At 32.0% G+C, this 21,253-nt stretch overlaps 1 protein-coding gene across 1 annotated transcript in view; it reads right to left on the reverse strand.

Annotated features, from left to right (window-relative positions):
• Positions 1-21,253, reverse strand: part of LOC134685003 (uncharacterized) — a 50,399-nt gene that overhangs the window by 8,029 nt on the left and 21,117 nt on the right. The window contains exons 4-16 of the mRNA XM_063544338.1: positions 16,486-16,680; positions 13,635-13,795; positions 12,992-13,107; positions 11,997-12,136; positions 10,615-10,875; positions 10,014-10,059; positions 9,017-9,128; positions 8,466-8,674; positions 8,032-8,122; positions 7,570-7,697; positions 6,077-6,208; positions 4,894-5,051; positions 1-3,942 (exon numbers count right to left, since the gene is read on the reverse strand). Of these exons, the coding sequence (XP_063400408.1) occupies positions 1-3,942; positions 4,894-5,051; positions 6,077-6,208; positions 7,570-7,697; positions 8,032-8,122; positions 8,466-8,674; positions 9,017-9,128; positions 10,014-10,059; positions 10,615-10,875; positions 11,997-12,136; positions 12,992-13,107; positions 13,635-13,795; positions 16,486-16,680 (5,691 nt within the window). The remainder of the gene's footprint in view (positions 3,943-4,893; positions 5,052-6,076; positions 6,209-7,569; positions 7,698-8,031; positions 8,123-8,465; positions 8,675-9,016; positions 9,129-10,013; positions 10,060-10,614; positions 10,876-11,996; positions 12,137-12,991; positions 13,108-13,634; positions 13,796-16,485; positions 16,681-21,253) is intronic.

The following is a 21,253-nucleotide window of genomic DNA, read 5'->3' on the forward strand; positions in this document are numbered from 1 at the left end:
CTTATGTGAACCACTCTTTACATTATGAGAACTACTCTTTACAACCCTGCTATCCTCCAATCTTGTAGAGCTCTTAGCAACTCTCCCTTCCTCAGCTCGTGGGGTCATCTTTTCCTTCTTAATCTCAGTGAATTTCCCAGCTGATTTGGCTTTAGATGGGGTTCCTGGTCTAACTGATACCCTAACAGCAGATGTGGGTACAGATGCACTAATCTCAGGTTTTTTCACATCTTTCCTTGTCTCGCGTTTGTTATCACCAACATACATTTCCATCTTTTTAAAACTATTCAGAATTTTTTTCATTGTTTCTTTAGTTTCTATATCAACACTCTGATTAAGGTGAGGTTGACTACTACTACCAGATAACATAGGTTTCCTAAGATTATTTTCACCTTTATTTGCTCTAGGTGTAAATGACTCGGCAAGTCTATTTTTCTCATCTTGGTCAAACATTCGATTTCCTCTAGGTGTAAAAGACTCTGCAAGTCTACCTGCATGAAATGGTGAGTTATCTGCCTCAGCAGTCATTCTCAATAACAACTGCCGATCGGCTGGAGTAATTGTGTCAGTACGACTAGACATCCTAAATGATCCAGTAGATCTGATAGACGATGTTGACCTGTAGGTATTGTTATTTAAGATTTCTTCAATAACTGTATCAATATTATTGTCATCTTCAGGTTGGTCACTCTTACTTTCAGAAAACTTTCTTTCTCTCCTAGAACTTATGTTTCCCTTTGCATCTAACAGACATTCTTCAGATGACTCCCTCTCATTTATGAATTCTTCATTCACTGTTTTAACTTCACTACTTTTCCCTACATCATTGATTGCCTCCCTTGATTTTCTTTTCTCAGATTCATTGATGGCTTCACTTGACCTTCTAAGGTCACTAGAACTTTGACGTGACAGTCTACCTTTAGAGTTTCCAGACTCATTTCTGGAATTTAACTTTAATGCACTATTATTTTTGTCTTTCACTGAAGTATTACTAGAACTCCTACTTGCAGGATTATGTCCCCTTCTCTCAGACGATGGAGTTCTTTCAATGCGTCTACTCCCACTATTTTTACCTGAAGGAGGGTGAGAATTAGTTTGCTTAGGACTTGAATTTAGGGTATTTCCTAATGCAATATCAGTTGCACTGTTTCTTACCATATTCTCTGCACTATTCCTCACAATGCCAACATTATTTACCCCATTCTCTAAACTCTTATTGTTATTTCTGTCTGAATTAAGTCCTAGTAACTGATTAAGTGCTTCTTCTTTCACTTTATGATCAAAATTTTTTATAGCCTCTGCAGTTTTAAGAACATGAGTGGATTTTATCGACGGAGATTCTGGAATGGGAGTTAATTTTCCCAGTAAGATTTGTCTATGTAATGCAGCTGTCTGCTCGTCAATTTCAGGCGAATTAGCATAATCTGGATCATAATCTACATCCTGAGGTATTATTGCCAAACTTTTAATTGCTTGATCAAAATTAGTTTCTGACCCAGCTTCTTGATTCAAGTTTTTCAAGAAATTTTCTATATCAAATGCTGATGGCAATGAATTCTGTGTTACATCCAGGTTCATTGGTGGGTAGCCGTCATTATCTACTCCTGGAATATTTTCGTTTCTCTGTTGCTGTCTTTGTTTAACTTCAAGGAACCTTGGAGAATGTGCAGACAATTCAGCAAGGTTTGAAGTTTCAATATGTAATGGACGATAATGTCGTGGTGTTGGCATGTCAAGGTCATCGCTGTCTGATGACTCCGATGAATCTGACCCAATTCTTTGTACAGCAGCAACATCAGATTTATCATAACAGGAAGTGGCTACATGCCAACCTATCCCAGAAATCAAAGCAATATCAGATTGTTCTGACTGTTTTGTAAGTACAGTATCAGTTGCAGATTTTTTCCTCCTTTTTCCAGATTTGATTCTTCTTTTTGGTTTACCACTCTTTGGTCGATTATTTCCATCATCAGAATTTTTACCTTCTTTATTTTTCAAAACTTTTCGTTTTCCTCCAGTTCGACAGGATGTTGCTGAACCAGGTTTTCCATCTTTCCCTGCCTTCTTTGCACTCTTCCCTCTACTTCTTATTGAAGTTTGAGTTTTAGATCTCTCTATCCCCGGCTTTTGTACAACAAATCCATACTCTGTTGCAGAAACAGCTGTTGGCTTATCAAACTGTTCAAAAGGATTAACAATAATAGGTGTAGCTACAGGCTCTAGTGGATTAATGAAAACACCCTGAGTCCTTTTTGACCTTGGAGTATCAGACGGTAAAATTTCTACTAACGGTGGTTTGCCAGCACTAGCGGGTTTATATTTGAAATTAGCAGGTTCCTGCTCTTCAATTTTAGCTTTTATATTTGAGTCACTTCCTGATTTCGTTACATTAGAATTTGATTGAGATTTGAGATTTGCCGATTTGTCATTGTGTGATTCCTGAATGGTAGACATTGATGCTGATTTAATGATCAGAGGTGAAGATGAGATTTTGGCAGATAAATTGTTTTGTTGTGATGGCGAGTTCTTTCTGCTTGTAGCCGGTGAAGACACTTTTGTGACAGATTTGGAGACAGCAGTATTAGATTGAGACATATTCTTGGATGAATTAGCACCATTTATCTTTCCAACAGACGGAGGGGGAGGCCGTTTTGGCTTGTTATTATCTGGTTTAGTATTTGTTACATTATTTCCAGAAGTAGTTGATGTGTTTGTTGTATTTTGAGTAACTTTGTCTTTAACACTATTTTTTGTATTTGAATTGCTTTTACTACCTTCATCTGAAGTCATAGAAACAGAATTATTGGTAATATCCGTGTACACAATCTTTCCTGAACCTGAACCAGTACGTAAAAACTCGGACGGAATAGCAGGCGTTTGTTTATTTTCTATTGGTACTAATGGACCTGAATCTACCGATTTACTCACTGATAAGTTTTTCTGTTTAGATTTTCCAGAATTTGGCACAACAACACTTTTAGCAACATTTATCATTTGTTTTATACTATTTGTTAAAGATGAATTTTTGGCAGAGTTCTTTCTTTCAGCCCCAGGATCCTGTTCATTTTGCCCAGCAGATTTTTGTCTCTTAACTTCATCACGAACATTAGATATAAGTTTATTAGAAACCACTTGCATTGGTTTAGAGCTACCTGGCTTTGGGCCAAGTTTAACAATGGCATTTGAAGAAACTGTTGTAGAAATAGTATTACTTTTGATGGCAGATTTATCTCCTTCATTTTCTAATCTACCAGAATTAGATGTTCTCAAACTTTGCACAGTTCTTTGTCTTTGACCTTGAAAGTCTACATGACCTTGTGCACTTTTAGACTGACTAGATTGTTTAACACTAGTTTTACTTTCTTTTGAAACACTTGCTGAGCTCTGACCCTGAGATTTCTCCTGATTTTGTAAATTACTATTTCCCGTAGTTTCTTTCCTTGCTGAATTTATTTCACTGTTTAACAAATTGTTTGAATGCACTATTACTTTATCACTATTTACAGCTTGTCCAACAGGTGGTGTATCATATCTGGTCTTTAAAACATCTAAATTCTTCTTTGATGTACTTTCCATTACTCTGTTATTATTGGGTCTAAGTTGAAACTTTTTACCGTCTTTCGGAAAAGTTCTTATATTTTTCTTTAAATCTTGCTGTTTTTGAGGAACAGGTTTTAAATTATTGACCTTTTTATATGGTTGTCCATTATTTTCTTTTGAAGAGTCACTACTGCGACTAGAAATGGACCCATAGTTAGACTCCTCACTTCCAGAGGATTGTAAGATCAAAAGTTCTTTTAAATCTTTGGGTCGACTATCTTCCAAAACAAAATCTTCCTTGTACTTTGTTTTAGCCCTCAGTAAAGTAAGGGTACTACTAAATGCCTGTTTAATTTCTCCTCCTAAATTAGGGTGATCTTCATCAGAACGAGGAGAAGTTTCCTGAAAGTAGAAAATGTTATAATACATTACATTTTACATAAGTTCTACTTAAAGCACAAACATTCTAATTGACAAATAAGTTCTCATGTCATGGCTTAGTGACTTTAGGGAAGTAACTTAAGATTAAACACTGTATTGTATAAACAAACACAGCAATGGCATTCCTTGATTATTATTTCAGATTAAAGTTATCTTTATTTGTCCATAATTGTAAGTAGAACCGATATATATTCAATTGCAATACTTTCTGAAACTTATCTTCTTGGTTTTCTTGAGAAGTTGTGTTTTATACATACAGATCTTTTTGTAATAAACTGCTTAATATGAACATGGACATGATATAAAAATGTTTATCGCTAATTTATGAAGATGTTCTTTGATCTTGCCTACTGCTAATTTCCTTTCTCAGCGAAGTCCAGTGATATGAATATTATCGCTAAAAACTAAGGGGGCACATGGCGTTGCTAATGAAATTGACAACGTTGTCATAGGTAAAATAGCAAAAAACAGATTATCATTGGTCATCTCAACTCAATTGTTTTTCTCACTTTCGCCGTACTGGGCTCAAGCGAGAAAATCAGTCTCCTTAAGATGATCAACGATAATCTATAATTACCACAATCCAATATGCTGTGTGAAGTCAGAAAGGCATAAAAAAGGCCTAACTTTTGGCTAAATACATATATCAAGACAGTGACTATAGGGTTTTGATTGCAATGTCTGTAATCCTTTCAGTCCAATACATACTGGTAATCATTGGAAATTACCATGATACCTTGAATTCTCACCTCTTTCAAAGCAATGATTAAAAAGTTCAACAAAAATACTGAACTCCAAAGGTAAAGACCTATATTTAACATAAATAACTATCATATTCCTGACTTAGTACAGGCATTTTTCAAAGAAAAAAGTTGGTGTAAACCTTGTTTCAAGGTCAGCTAATTACATTACCTTTGATGAATCAGTATCGTCTCTGTTGATGGTCTTTGACTCTAGACAACTATTCTCATTTGTACATGTAGGTGTAGGTGGCAGCACTTTAGACGATGTAGGACACACTGGTGCTCCCTGGACGGGTGTTTGGCATTTGTTTACTAAACCCATTCTCTCTGGAAAAAAACATTTATTCATTGTATGGATGTTACATTCTTTTAAAAGCTGGCAATAACAAAAAATACAACAATTTGCATACATAAATCATATATATAACTGTCATAAATTGTGTTTTTCTTCCTACATATGTTTCTTGCTAAGTTATAATGTGACTGTTTCTGTTTTGAATAAATGTGAACTATGAAAGCCTATCTGACAGTTGTACATTGAGAAAAAGAAACACAGAGAAAATTTAATAAAAAAAAATTCTGAAGACAAATTGATTTATCTTTACATAAAAAGTTCTTGCCTTTTCGTTTATTACATAGACATAACACAAAATCTAATGACAGTCTTGTATGTTTTGAAAAACATTATTTTTTTCTTTTATCAATGTGAAAGTCAACTTATAGTACTATGTAGTATTCATACTAATCTAGCAGATAAATCCTATACAATTATAATAAACAGTATTTTTGTCTATTTCTATTTTAATTGAAAGTTTTCAAAATATTCAAGTCAATGCAATTTTTTTTCCTTCAGAATCTACATCTACATCGCTGGATGTACAGTTGTTATTTAACTGAAAAAAGACATTGAATTATCTCCCTTGTCACTGAAAGTTTGTTTGATGGATTGATTATCACTCACCATATTACATCCAGTGGCAAATTTCAAAGTTGGAATTACAAATAATTATATCAAAAGCTACATGTATAACCGGAGAGCATGATTCATATGAGAAAATCATACTATCTCCAATAGAACTCAAAACAAGACCCCCGTGTTACAAGGCAGCACTCAAACCGACTGAGCTGATATTTACTTTTCAAGGGAAGCAATCCTGTGGCACATGAATGAAAACTTAGATGATCTGAACATAGTAAAATGAGAAGCAAAGGAAAAGAAAGACATGAAAATCTTAATTTTTTTTCTCTTCTAAATGTATTCAAAAAATAAATTAATGCATACATTGTGGATGAAAATTCGAATTTAGTACGATTACTTCAACTTGTGTGTTAATGTTAGATAAAACATTTACCCAAATCCAGAACGACACTGCGTGTGTTAGATTTATGTTTGTTATCTTCTCTTGTTTGTGCAGGTTTTACTCGTATTAAATACGGAGATGATGTGAAGTCATCACTACGACTCAATGGATGTGACACACATCCTACAAACAAAATGAGGTTAATAATGAGGACAATGATGTAATTAGGATTAAAATACATAATGAAAAATTTGTTAGTTATATTAATACTGACACATATAAAACCAACTACACAAGCAATAAAAATATGATTGGTATCTACAGTATGAGCTTATTAAATCAATATATCAATTTCTTATTCAACTCAGAATACTTTCTTCACTTGTGTGAATCATTGCTTTACCCCAAAACAAGATGAACATATTTTTGATTCAAAAGTACCATTTAATATCAAACATTGCATTTTACAGTTTGGAACAGAAATGTTTCAATTTTGAGATTGATCTAAAGGTCACTAACTTTCAAGGGTGAATAATTTTGTTTTCATTTTAGCAAATAATATCAATACATAAACATGATAAGAGTACTACCAAGTGTTTCCATTGTAACTTCTTATGTCTTTGTGAAAGGGAACAAGTGACTGATTGAAAACTAAGTCCATTTTATCAGTAAGAATGTGGGGAAAAAAGTAAGACAAAATTATTATTTTGGGAAAGTTCCTGTTTAAGTTTTCGAAAAAAATAATTGAAAAAGGTGAAAACTTTAACCCAAGACTGATTTTAATTGTTGGTGGCAAAACACTAATGATTTATCAGAGATCTGCAGGAAAAAATCCCAAATTTTATTTTTGATGATGTCTCTACATCACAAAGCATTTTTTCAAGTTTATGAAATCTCATGAAGTGTGATCAAAAGGTTTCTAATCATTCCAAATTAAGTAAATATACTGTTTGCATAAGACAGACAAAATACACTATAATATGAACAAGTAATCTAGCATGGTAATATCAGATACATTGGTATGATAATAATACATAATTATCTATTACTTAATTAAATAACTAAGGTTTAATTTGTAGATAATTCAGCTTTGTGTTTAAAAATAAATATGAAAATAAAGTATTCTATGTATGATTATAAGAGATTCTTGCATTACATTTGAGAACATAAGCATACTTCTAGTCAAAATTGAGTTTAATCCAGCAATTCAATAAATGAGATAGTAAGGCTTTTAAATCAAATCCAAAAGTTCTCAAATAAAATATGTCATCTCATAAGCTACTAGTATAAAGCCAGGAATTATCTATTTTTATTTTCTATCTCTGAATAACTGTGAAATGTTTTCTGATGCTCATTCTATATCCTTTTCCTTTGATCAGACAATAAACCATAGGTTTTCCCTTTTTTTAAATTTTGATGTCACCCAATCAGAATTGACCTTACAAACCAAACTACTTAAACAGCAATTTTACTGATGAAAAACTACCGCTACCATTAGTAAACATAAAATCAACACTTCTAAGTACAGGAGATGAACACTTTACCTTTCTGTGCCATGATAGGATCACATGATGCAGCAACATGGCCGACCTTTATAGAGGTTGCTGTGTCTGATCCGGATCTTTTGTGTTTTTTCTTTGACAAACTTGGAGATGGTGATACAGGGGTTAATCTGTGGAATAAATATGAATTCAAACAATACAAATATAACAAACAGTTCAGTATGTGTGCCTTTGGCTTTTTTATTCAAGTTGTTTCCCATTTAATCATAGTGAGACCTATCCCTTACTATACCATATATGTGAATATCATTCTCTCATTCAAACAATTTTCTCATTTGTCTTTTATTTTGTTTAATTTCCTTGTTTTTTTATGAATTTCATTTGTAAAAACAGCCAACTGTTGAAAAACCTACAAAGAATGACTTGAGTCCAAACTTTAAACTTCCAAATTTACAATTTAATTTTTGTTTGCCTATATATGTACAACCTTCCCACATGACATACCTAGAATTCTGTAGACAGTTATCCAAGTCTTCTGTTGGAGTATTTATACCACTGTCTTTGTTGAACCGGGAACCAGGTGATGGGTGGGTTACTGAAAAAAAAAGATTCAAGCAATCATTACTTTGCTTGCCAACAGATAATGTTATTTAAATCCATTTATGGTAGTATACAATTTGGCCTCTCATTGAAAAACTTATTGCTATATCCTTCAGACCTAATTAAGTTTATAAATGAGTGAGCTGAATTTAAAGATAAAAAACTTCTCAAAACATGACCTTTCTTGTAATATAAAATAACTTTAATTTAACTTAAAGTACAAGGGTTTGTAAAATTCTGTTCTGAAAAGAGTGGGTTGTTAGTGGTTAATTAAGGTCAATTGTACTGAGTGATACATTAAGTAATATTCTAATTCTAGTTATGTATTACAAACTTACATAATTTATTACTATTATTTCTGTTTCTACTGAGTCTGCCCTCATCAAATGATTTTCTAAATCGTCCATTTCTGTTAAATGCTGGTGACTCTCTTCCACCATTGCTGAGTCTGTCTGGACTAACTGATGGGTGTCGCTCTTTACTGTTCACTCGAGGTAAAGGTGAAGGTTTACGTCCTCTGACAACACCAAGACGACGTGGCCCTTCTCTGTAAAATAATATAAATTGTCAAGTAAACCATAACTTGTCTTCTAAATCTTTAATTCTGATTTTGCTTAATTTTGTTATGCAATAATGGTATCATACAATTTAACACAAAATTTTTAGATTTCATTATTCACAATGAAATCTTTCAACGAATAATCACTTTCAAAAATGTTTTGGAGTGACAAATTAGTAGAAACACATTCAATATATTTGTTAAATCAGATTTGAGAAAGTTAAAAGTGGGTGTCTGGGTGGTGTGGTTGTTCTTGGATTAAATAATCTTAAACTAATGGCTCATGAAATTAAAAATAAATCAAATAATTACAGTATATTACACACTTACTTGGCATATGGGGATGGACTGAATCGTCCAGATTCTATATCTTTATTCATCAAAGCCTCAGCTCGACTGGCTTTCTCCTTCAAACTTAGATGTCTTGATACAGGTTGACCTCCTGAAAGTATAATATTGAACCATAAAGAAATCCTTATTAAAAAAAATAGATTTCACAACAATATGAATAAAAGACATGTGAGGTATGCAAAATTATGAGGCAACTAACCAATCACAATGTAAGAACACTTAATCATTTTATTAAGACACATAGGAAGGTTGTCTTGAGTTCGCCATCATTCAGAGAACATGCAAATGCAGGGTGATTTTTTTTTTAAAGTTGAATGAACCCTTACTGTAGAAATAAATTCAATCGATATTCATGGCCCCTTCTATTGTTCTGTTTAATCCGTAGGGCAGACTGAGAGGAGATTTGAGAGCACACAAACATTTTCAACTATGTCTGTCCCATGTCAGGAGCCTTTAATTCAGTGGGTTGCTGTTTGTAATATTTGCTATTTATTAATTATTTAAGGAATGACTGTAATATTTTTTCTGTCTATGAAGAAATATCATAAAATATTTGGTGCACACTGAATAACGCACGTAGTGGGTTATTTAACAGTGTGCACCAAATTTATTATGTTATTTCGAATAGACAAAAAAATATTACATTCATTTCTTATAATTTAATTCTAAATGCCATTTTAATCCGTAGAAAACCATGAAAAACGTTGATGACGTCACGGTCACATGACTAAATTATGTCTATGGGCTCATAACAAAATTACGTCAGCCAATCAGAAGACGCGTTACATCCAAAATTACCTTTTTTTACATTTTGTCATGTCTGAACCTTTTGTTTATTATTGAAGTTTGTACGTTGACCTCTTGTTGTTTATATCCACTTCGTTTGGTCTGTGGCGGATAGTTGTCTCATTTGCCATAATCTTTTTATCTTTATTTTTATATTAATAATTTTTAATAATAGCATAATAAAACTCACGATGAGGTGTGCTCTGCATGTTGGCAAATGGATTGGAGGGATAACCCTGTAATGGAAAGAAATCATAAAACTTAGTAAAATATCTAAAACTTTAGTAAAATATCTATAACTGTGTTAATGTTCAATAATCTACAGTGTACAAGTTATATACTAATATAAATTTTCCCATATTATCATAAATAAATAACAACATAATAATTATAAAATAAATGATGGTTGTCCTTTGTTTCTGCCTGTCATAATAATTTATTGTTTAACCATAGACTAGGCCATTGATTTTCTCTTTTGAAATGTTTCACATTTTTCATCTCAGGGCAATTTACCTTTTTCATAATTTACTATAACTTATGAATTTTTACTCAATTTTGAAGGCTGTCTTTAATCTTGGCAATTATTCCACATCTTCTTATTTCTGTACAGGTTTCAATTCATACTAAATTGTTATCAAAAGTTTCAAACTTTCATATTTTCTGTTCAGAATAAATGTGACTGAATTTTCAAATAACTGCCTTAGTGTACTTCAGGATAAATAGAGTAATGCTAATATTGGTGAGTTTTTATAAGCCAGTATCTATCTTTGATGTGGACTAAATTATCTTACATCAAAAATAACTTCTCCTTTTCTTTTGGAATCAAACTTTTCTACCGATGCTCGGACCTCTTCTCTGCTTGGGGCTCTAATGGGGGCAAGGTCTACAACAGGTTTTCCCCTAGTAGCCTCAATCCATGCCTCCTTTAGAGTAGCTTTCATTTTCTTCCCTCGGGCGAGGTCTAGTGATGTTAGACCCCGATCATCAGTCAACATAACCTGAGCACCATGACTAAGGAGACAGGAAGCTGCTTTCTCATGATCATTGTAAGCCTGAGAATTAAAAAATTGATGGTACAATCAGTTATAATTGTTACTTAATGTCTGTAGGGTTTCCAGTTGTAATGTGAGATGATGTCATGCAAGGACCCCCGTTTTTATCAAGCAATTTAATAATTTTATGCTCAATGGACATATTAAATTTCAAAGTATCTGAATTTTTTTATATCTGAAAATTCTTTTCATGGTACAGTACATTATATAATTCCTTACATGGTTGTTGTTTTGTTACATATTTGTTTTTCCTTCATTTTTTAGTACATTAATTAGTTTTTCATTTGTGATTTTAGGGGCCTTTTAGATTTAAGGGCATACAATACAGTTACAGGGAAGGTAATGACGTTGCTAACGTAATTTGTTATTTTCGCAACGTCAAACGGTGACATATCGGGAAAAGATGCATTTTTCGACTGATTTTTATCATTCAAACTGATTTAATTTGAAAACGAGTTCATGGACCCCTATTTTTCAAAACGGCATTTTATTGCATTTTGCCGGAAGATTATGTGACCCAAATTTTATAAAACTGTAAATAGAGGATTTCTTTTTATTTTGATAAACATGCAGTAAAACATGACTTTTTTTCCTCAATTCATGAACATTTGATAAATATGAGTTATTTCTGAATAAAAAATTGCATATTTTTTAAAGATATTTATAAAATACAGAAATTACCGATTATTTAACAAAAAACAATTTGTGTTTATCTTTTATAACAAAAAAGTTATGTCTTTCTTTCGAAAAAGAAATTACGGCCTCAAATCTGAATTTCGAGCAAATATACAAAATTTCGACCTCATTTTACTCAAACGTAGCACATGAAGGTATATTTTTTATTACATATTTGATTTAATCAGGTAAAAAATAGTCTACATGCATATTATCATGAACTTGTAAATACAGGATCAAAACTGTATCGTATGCCCTTAACTGTATAGTATGTGCTCTGCTCATTGTTGAAGGTGGAATGTTGACCTAAAAGTTCTGTGCCATTTAGTTTCTTGTGGAGAGTTGTCTTATTGGCAATCATACCACATCTTCTTTTTTATATAACAACTCAACATTATAAGGTTGTTTACACAATACAACATCACCTTATCAAATTCCAGACTTACTGTTATATGTAATGGAGTAGTACCAGCAAACCCCCGACTGTTGACACTAGATCCACCTTGTATTAATGTTTCTATTGTATCTACATTGCCTGTTTGGGAGGCACAGTGTATAGGAGCAAACAATCTTTTATCTTGCAATTCTGAAATATAAAAACAGTATCATTGTGAGGTATCATGTATACCACAATGCTGTAATGAAAAACATTTGTTGGTGTTTAACGCCACATTCTGGGACATCAACTTTATCATGGCAGCCAGTTGTTCTTTCCATTCGAAAAAAAAAGGGATAAAAACAGTTGGCAACAGAAAATGAGAGCAATGACCTTGGGTTGGAAAACTATAAATTCTTGTCAATAATGATCAGGGTGGAACACACATTGCCACACATAGGGTTTGCACTCATATATAGAGAATTATAGGCTAGTGATGGCTAAAGATGAACTTCTTTGACTAATCTTCCCATCAAGATCCCAAATCTAATTAAAATCCATAAAATTTGTCAACACAGTTTAATTATATTTTTTTTTTAGATATAATAAAAAGCTAGGGTAACCAGACTTGTTTTCATGCTGCAGGTTGTGCAAAATTGCCAGATTTTGTATAGATAATGCATTGAAAGTCCAATTTTTTGTGAAAAAATGAAAACTGCTTCAAAGAATTTTAAGATAAATGTAAGAAGATAGCATGCTTTCCGATAAGTAAAAAAATGTGGTCACAAGACAGGTTTTCTTGCTACACATTAAAATAAGTAAATTCAAAACACTTTCTATTATAAAATTTATCTTAGTTATCTCTCCTACTATCTGAGTTATCTCCTCTTATTTGGCAAATTGAAAATCAATGAATCAAACAAGAAATTGTGTTTTAATGAAAATACAGCCAAAAATATTAATATAAAACACTGCTAATTCAAAATCTGAGATGGAGGAAGACACCTGAGCTACTATATGCCAGTAAGCAATTCAAATCTAATAACAACAGTTTTGAAAACCTACCCATATCTGGACCTGCTGTAATGATTGTTTGTACCACCATTGGTGAAATGATAGCTTTAGATTGAGATGCGTAATGAAGGCAAGTTTTCCCATCGCCATCTGTAGCATGGATATCACTGTAATAAATGGAGGTTTCATAAAATAAGCTCATAACACTGTAATAAATGGAGGCTTTCATAATTTATCTTGTAGATCACAATAATATACAATTTCATAATAAACATAATATTTACAACCTTATTATAATATTAAAAAATTCTTACTACCAATAGATTTTTTAATGAATGGTCATTTTCATCAACTATTTGTACAAGAAATACTGCTTGCTCTTGACTTTGTACTTGATATTCATATGAAGAAGACTAGAACATACCATGGTATATAATCCCTGATATTTGATATTTTTGCTGTATCAGAGTTTTCTAAGATGTTCCCATAGTAACTTACCATCGATATCTGAGGAGTTCTGCCACCACTTCTGCTGGATGGTAGGGTTTGTTTAACTGTGTACATAACTTTTCTTACATGTTACCATAGTAACTTACCATCGATATCTGAGGAGTTCTGCCACCACTTCTGCTGGATGGTAGGGTTTGTTTAACTGTGTACATAACTTTTCTAACATGTTACCATAGTAACTTACCATCGATATCTGAGGAGTTCTGCCACCACTTCTGCTGGATGGTAGGGTTTGTTTAACTGTGTACATAACTTTTCTAACATCACCATGTCCCTTGTTGCTAATAGCAATGGCGTCAGACCTTCAGAATTACAGCAATTTATGTCACGAACTTTGTTTTCATTCTGCAAAAAGAATTTTTCTTTTATAATAGGTATATCCTTGCAGTTTTAACTAAGGTATCTTTTTGTTCAGAAGAACATCAAAAGTTGGCAATTTTGCTATCTTATTTCATTCATTCATTTCTTTATCATATTCTGATGTCTTTATCAAATCTCTTTTTCCTTGCATATAGTTTCTATAATCTTAAAGGAAAACTTTTAAAATTGTTTGGCTGAAAACTGATTGTAGATGGTATTTATGAAGAATGACTTAAGGTGGTACCTAACACTACAGGGAGATAACTCTGTAAAATCAGCTAAATGTTTTAATTACGTTGTGTTGTTAAGGGAATATTAAGCTTCTCGATGATCAAAATAATTGTTTGTAAATCTGCTATATAACCAGTGTAAATTTTCTAATGAAACGGTTGGTTCAAATATTTATTTTTTTTTTATATTTTTGTCAAAGGATCAAAGTAAATACTTTGTCAAAATTTTATGCAAAATTAAACGAGCCAAATTAATTTTAGTTAAAGTGTTAGGTACCACCTTAACTAGCTATTTCTAAAAAGCTGTTTAATCATGCAAATAAAAACAAGTAAGCATGCCATATCATACTTCCTAATACTGGGCATCAACTTCAATATTCCCAACCCCACCCGGAAATTCATTTATTTACTTTTCCAATCATGTAGCATAAAAAACTTAGTTATATTTACATTTCTCCTAATATTATAACCTGGATCATTTGTATTATAAGCCTACACGGGTACTACAAACTTTTAGCAGAATCAAGCCATACTATTCAACAGCAAATAAAACAAAACTTATCAACCTCTTTATTTTCTCCTCCTGTGTAAGATTTATGTCCCTTACTAGAATGGGGTCTCTACAAACACAACAACACATCATAATAAAATTCTAGTAATGTTTTATATACAGCTTAAGGATGTACTTAGGTGAGGTTTTGGAATTTGTGTCAAATATTCGGACTCCTTGTTTTTTTTCCATACAATACAAGAAAAATATTTTGCCCCATAACACCCATTTATTTTTTCATATAAGACTTAATAGCTCATGAAAGGTCATTTACCAAAATTTTAGAAGATTCTTAATTTTTATTATTTAGTTTTGAGACCTAATAATACCAATGCAAATATAAGGTAAAAGTCTGAGTCCGCCTTTTCACGCCATATTTTAAATCTTAAATTTCTTGAAAAGGAGGTCCATGACCTATCAATATTTTTAGCTTATTTTTATCCTTAATTGATGATCAGTCTACCAGATCATAGTATCAATTTTAACTTCTTAATTTTCACCTAACCTCACCTAAGTACATCCTTAAATATGTCCACCTTAATCAGGCCATAGATCATTTATAATTTTATAATTATTGTAGTATTGAACCAATTTTCAAGACGCTTCCTCCATTGGCCTTCTTCAGTTTCTTTATTGTTCATCTCGACTACATGGTTGATATTTTTACATTAAAAATTTAATGTAGTTGAAAAGAAAAACAAAGCACCTGAAGAAGGCCAATGACCAAAACATCTTGAAAATTGGTTTAATACTACAATAATTTAAAGTATCTTTCCTATTGGAATTTTTAAAACAAAGAATTTTATAATTGACATTCAAACATATAATATGGTAAACTATATAAATTGGGATTTGATATTATTGAAAATTTAGCTTACAAAGATTTTAAAACGTATGGATGAAAATGAACATAGAAAGTTATGTTGAACACAAAAGTTTAAAATTCATAACAATTATTCTTCTATCAAACCCTGTTGTCCTTTTAAAAGTTGAAAAGTTTAAGCCATAATGAAGTTCTTGGTTAAAAAACAGAACAATTACAAAATGTACTGATGTTCCAATAAATAGCATTACATTGTAGACATTGTATAAAAAAACACCTTCAAAGAATTAATCTTTATTATTGATGCCTCTTTAATAAAAAAAAGTATAAAAGATAAACAGAAAGCTGCAGAATAAATGTGCAAAAACATGTATTATGTGATTAAAGTGTTAGAATCACCTGCAGTTTATTGACAGATATCTTGGAAACAGACCACACTTGGATTGATTTTCTATCACAGAAATCAATGGCTGATGTGTTATAATGCAAGTCATCTCCTGTTTTGTGTTATAACAACTTTGTCCTTTATCATTACTGCCTTTTAATTGGCTATAATAATGCCATGTTTATTTTCTTACAATTGTTCTCCATTTAACTTAATTTCTAATGTATTTTATTATGATTAATAAACTCTTATCGTGAAGTTTTGAAGATTTTCAAATACATTTAACCAATTTCTCGACAAGTTTGTGAAGAATTCACCTTTTAAAATCACAGGATTTTCATTGTTCATTTTTCAAATGGAAATAATGCTATGTTGTTGTTTGAACTTTCAGTTTTACAATAGTTTGGCCTACTTATAATCAATCAAAATGTTTGGTGTACACTTTTGGAAATATTACCCAGAATGCTTCATATACTGATAAGTGCAATTGTACTTATCAATGATTCTTGACATACTAGGCAATGACGTATCTTTCAAAACTTTAGAAATACTAAGAATTTATAAACCAAGAAAAGATTACCTTAGCTCAGTTCTGATTACTGAATTTTGAGTCTTCAATGCTTTTCATCTTGTGAGTTTTTTGGATTTTTTTATCTAATATTACCCTCACTGAAATGCATAACTTACAAGTAATTTTCTGACAACTTTGACATTTCCCTGCCATGCAGCCTGCAGCAGTAAATGATGCCATGATTCTGTGGTTCTTTCCACAGAATCCAGCAGCACCGTCTTTATAGCGGAGGAGGCGACCTCTACGGCCGTCTGGTTCTCATAGTTACGTAGAGTTACGTCAGCACCATGTTTCAACAACAGTTGTACTATCTAAAAATCACAAATAATGAGGTTAATTGAATGAAAGGTTAACAAAAAAACATATGGCAAGGACACTTATACTGTACAATCATTATTTTTTGTGGTCAACTCATGTTCGAGGGTTAAGTAAATATATATGAGTTTTGAATGTCCATTAAAAAAAATATTTCTAGACTAGTATGCAGAATTAGTCTGCAAAATCAAATCAAGTATCCCCCAAAAAACTTCTAAACCAAAAGTTGTTCCCATGAAAATAATAATTTACAATACTTATATAATTCGGTCTTAAAAATAGGAAGGACATGATATTTTTTTACAAATAATAATATTCAAGATGTTTAAAGAAGAAGGTGACAAGTTTTATTCAGCCAAAATGGTACAATTGGATAAAGCACTGTCCTTTAACATGCACAACATCCAATATGTCCCGGCAGTGAGATTCGTCATAGGTAGAAAATTACACAAGTCTATAATTTGGCAGTGTGAAGTTTAAGATTAAGATTAACCCTGACCTAACCAAATATTATTAACTATACATAGTCATAACATATTACATTAAGATCATACAATGATTACTGCAAATAACAGATCTTAAAACTGCTGACTTTAGCTTATTTTCCTATTTAACTGCAATTTTATGATTTGGGCTAGCTACAATATGTTAGTATAACTATAATGTCTTTATTAATTCCTACATTTCAAATGATGTTCATGTTACAACATTTGATAGAGTGGACTAAATTATACAGATAATTAGAAATGAAAATCTTGACCTCAGAACTTTTTGTTTTGTAATAGGTTTTTATCAAATAATGCCTTACCAAAAGAGATAGGGAAGGGAGATAATCCATGTGTTTACACACATTTGATTTAAAATTTTAAACTTACACATCTTTTTACAATATTTACACTGGGAATATTTGAAAACAATTTCATTGTTATCCCTCTGTACTGATTGATTGATTTATAGAGTTTTAACGCCACTGAAAGCATTATTGGCAATTTTGTGGCAGTCAATTCTTATTGGTCGAGTCCAATGCACCTGTCATGTGAGGGGTTCAACTAATAAACTAGGGGCTGACAGGCTAGTGATACAACTGGTTAATGAGGTTCTTGGATTACTTGGCCACCAAGCCCCCCACCACTGTACTGTTGTAAACTTTGAAATGTAAGCAAAGATGTGCAACTAACAATCAGTTTTAATCTTTTGATTCTTAACATTTATAGACGTAAAAAGATGTGGTATGAGTGTCAATAAGACAATTCTCCATCCAAGTCACATTTTGTAAAAGTAAACCATTATAATTTTAATTTAGGCCAAAACCTCATTGATAAATCCAAGATGATTTCCTCCAATGTAAAAGACCGCTATGCATGTCTGGCAACCTACTTTCCTTTTTAAGTGACTTTGTTAAAAATCTATGTCATGGAAATTTAAACCTTTGATTTTAAAACAACACTGAATATCTGTATATCTTCACTTGTAGATTGATATAAATTACTTTTATGTGTCAATCTTACACTATATAAATCCTTTGATATTTAAACAAAATTGACTTTTCTGTCAATGTCCTGTAATTTATATCCAAATGTCACACACATACAAAGGGGCACTGACCAGCAATCATATTACTTATCAATATACCCAATTAATTTGTTAATATTTTATGAATTTATCATTGTTAGGTCAATCACATATAACCCATTTTTTAAATCAATTTATAATTTTTTTTATATTTAAAACTTGGGTTTGATTTATTTTTTAATTGCTGTAAATTTCAATCCAGTCACTATATAGTTATTGGTAAACAATAGGAAGGCAAGTTAGTCACTTTATAGTTATTGGTAAACAATAGGAAGGCAAGTTAGTCACTATATAGTTATTGGTAAACATTAGGAAGGCAAGTTAGTCACTTTATAGTTATTGGTAAACAATAGGAAGGCAAGTTAGTCACTATATAGTTATTGGTAAACATTAGGAAGGCAAGTTAGTCACTTTATAGTTATTGGTAAACAATAGGAAGGCAAGTTAGTCACTGTATAGTTATTGGTAAACAATAGGAAGGCAAGTTAGTCACTGTATAGTTATTGGTAAACAATAGGAAGGCAAGTTAGTCACTGTATAGTTATTGGTAAACAATAGGAAGGCAAGTTAGTCACTGTATAGTTATTGGTAAACAATAGGAAGGCACGTTAGTCACTGTATAGTTATTGGTAAACAATAGGAAGGCACGTTAGTCACTATATAGTTATTGGTAAACAATAGGAAGGCACGTTAGTCACTATATAGTTATTGGTAAACAATAGGAAGGCAAGTTAGTCACTATATAGTTATTGGTAAACAATAGGAAGGCAAGTTAGTCACTATATAGTTATTGGTAAACAATAGGAAGGCAAGTTAGTCACTTTATAGTTATTGGTAAACAATAGGAAGGCAAGTTAGTCACTTTATAGTTATTGGTAAACAATAGGAAGGCAAGTTAGTCACTGTATAGTTATTGGTAAACAATAGGAAGGCAAGTTAGTCACTGTATAGTTATTGGTAAACAATAGGAAGGCAAGTTAGTCACTGTATAGTTATTGGTAAACAATAGGAAGGCAAGTTAGTCACTGTATAGTTATTGGTAAACAATAGGAAGGCAAGTTAGTCACTGTATAGTTATTGGTAAACAATAGGAAGGCAAGTTAGTCACTATATAGTTATTGGTAAACAATAGGAAGGCAAGTTAGTCACTATATAGTTATTGGTAAACAATAGGAAGGCAAGTTAGTCACTGTATAGTTATTGGTAAACAATAGGAAGGCAAGTTAGTCACTGTATAGTTATTGGTAAACAATAGGAAGGCAAGTTAGTCACTGTATAGTTATTGGTAAACAATAGGAAGGCAAGTTAGTCACTATATAGTTATTGGTAAACAATAGGAAGGCAAGTTAGTCACTATATAGTTATTGGTAAACAATAGGAAGGCAAGTTAGTCACTTTATAGTTATTGGTAAACAATAGGAAGGCAAGTTAGTCACTTTATAGTTATTGGTAAACAATAGGAAGGCAAGTTAGTCACTGTATAGTTATTGGTAAACAATAGGAAGGCAAGTTAGTCACTGTATAGTTATTGGTAAACATTAGGAAGGCAAGTTAGTCACTGTATAGTTATTGGTAAACATTAGGAAGGCAAGTTAGTCACTATATAGTTATTGGTAAACAATAGGAAGGCACGTTAGTCACTATATAGTTATTGGTAAACAATAGGAAGGCAAGTTAGTCACTATATAGTTATTGGTAAACAATAGGAAGGCAAGTTAGTCACTATATAGTTATTGGTAAACAATAGGAAGGCAAGTTAGTCACTATATAGTTATTGGTAAACAATAGGAAGGCAAGTTAGTCACTTTATAGTTATTGGTAAACAATAGGAAGGCAAGTTAGTCACTTTATAGTTATTGGTAAACAATAGGAAGGCAAGTTAGTCACTGTATAGTTATTGGTAAACAATAGGAAGGCAAGTTAGTCACTGTATAGTTATTGGTAAACAATAGGAAGGCAAGTTAGTCACTGTATAGTTATTGGTAAACAATAGGAAGGCAAGTTAGTCACTGTATAGTTATTGGTAAACAATAGGAAGGCAAGTTAGTCACTGTATAGTTATTGGTAAACAATAGGAAGGCAAGTTAGTCACTATATAGTTATTGGTAAACAATAGGAAGGCAAGTTAGTCACTGTATAGTTATTGGTAAACAATAGGAAGGCAAGTTAGTCACTGTATAGTTATTGGTAAACAATAGGAAGGCAAGTTAGTCACTGTATAGTTATTGGTAAACAATAGGAAGGCAAGTTAGACACTGTATAGTTATTGGTAAACAATAGGAAGGCAAGTTAGTCACTATATAGTTATTGGTAAACAATAGGAAGGCAAGTTAGTCACTATATAGTTATTGGTAAACAATAGGAAGGCAAGTTAGTCACTTTATAGTTATTGGTAAACAATAGGAAGGCAAGTTAGTCACTTTATAGTTATTGGTAAACAATAGGAAGGCAAGTTAGTCACTGTATAGTTATTGGTAAACAATAGGAAGGCAAGTTAGTCACTGTATAGTTATTGGTAAACAATAGGAAGGCAAGTTAGTCACTGTATAGTTATTGGTAAACATTAGGAAGGCAAGTTAGTCACTGTATAGTTATTGGTAAACATTAGGAAGGCAAGTTAGTCACTATATAGTTATTGGTAAACAATAGGAAGGCAAGTTAGTCACTATATAGTTATTGGTAAACAATAGGAAGGCAAGTTAGTCACTATATAGTTATTGGTAAACAATAGGAAGGCAAGTTAGTCACTTTATAGTTATTGGTTAACAATAGGAAGGCAAGTTAGTCACTTTATAGTTATTGGTTAACAATAGGAAGGCAAGTTAGTCACTTTATAGTTATTGGTAAACAATAGGAAGGCAAGTTAGTCACTATATAGTAATTGGTAAACAATAGGAAGGCAAGTTAGTCACTATATAGTAATTGGTAAACAATAGGAAGGCAAGTTAGTCACTATATAGTTATTGGTAAACAATAGGAAGGCAAGTTTGGTGAGAT

Source organism: Mytilus trossulus, chromosome 9 (genome assembly GCF_036588685.1).
Source record: "Mytilus trossulus isolate FHL-02 chromosome 9, PNRI_Mtr1.1.1.hap1, whole genome shotgun sequence".
NCBI classification, from domain to species: Eukaryota; Metazoa; Mollusca; class Bivalvia; order Mytilida; family Mytilidae; genus Mytilus; species Mytilus trossulus.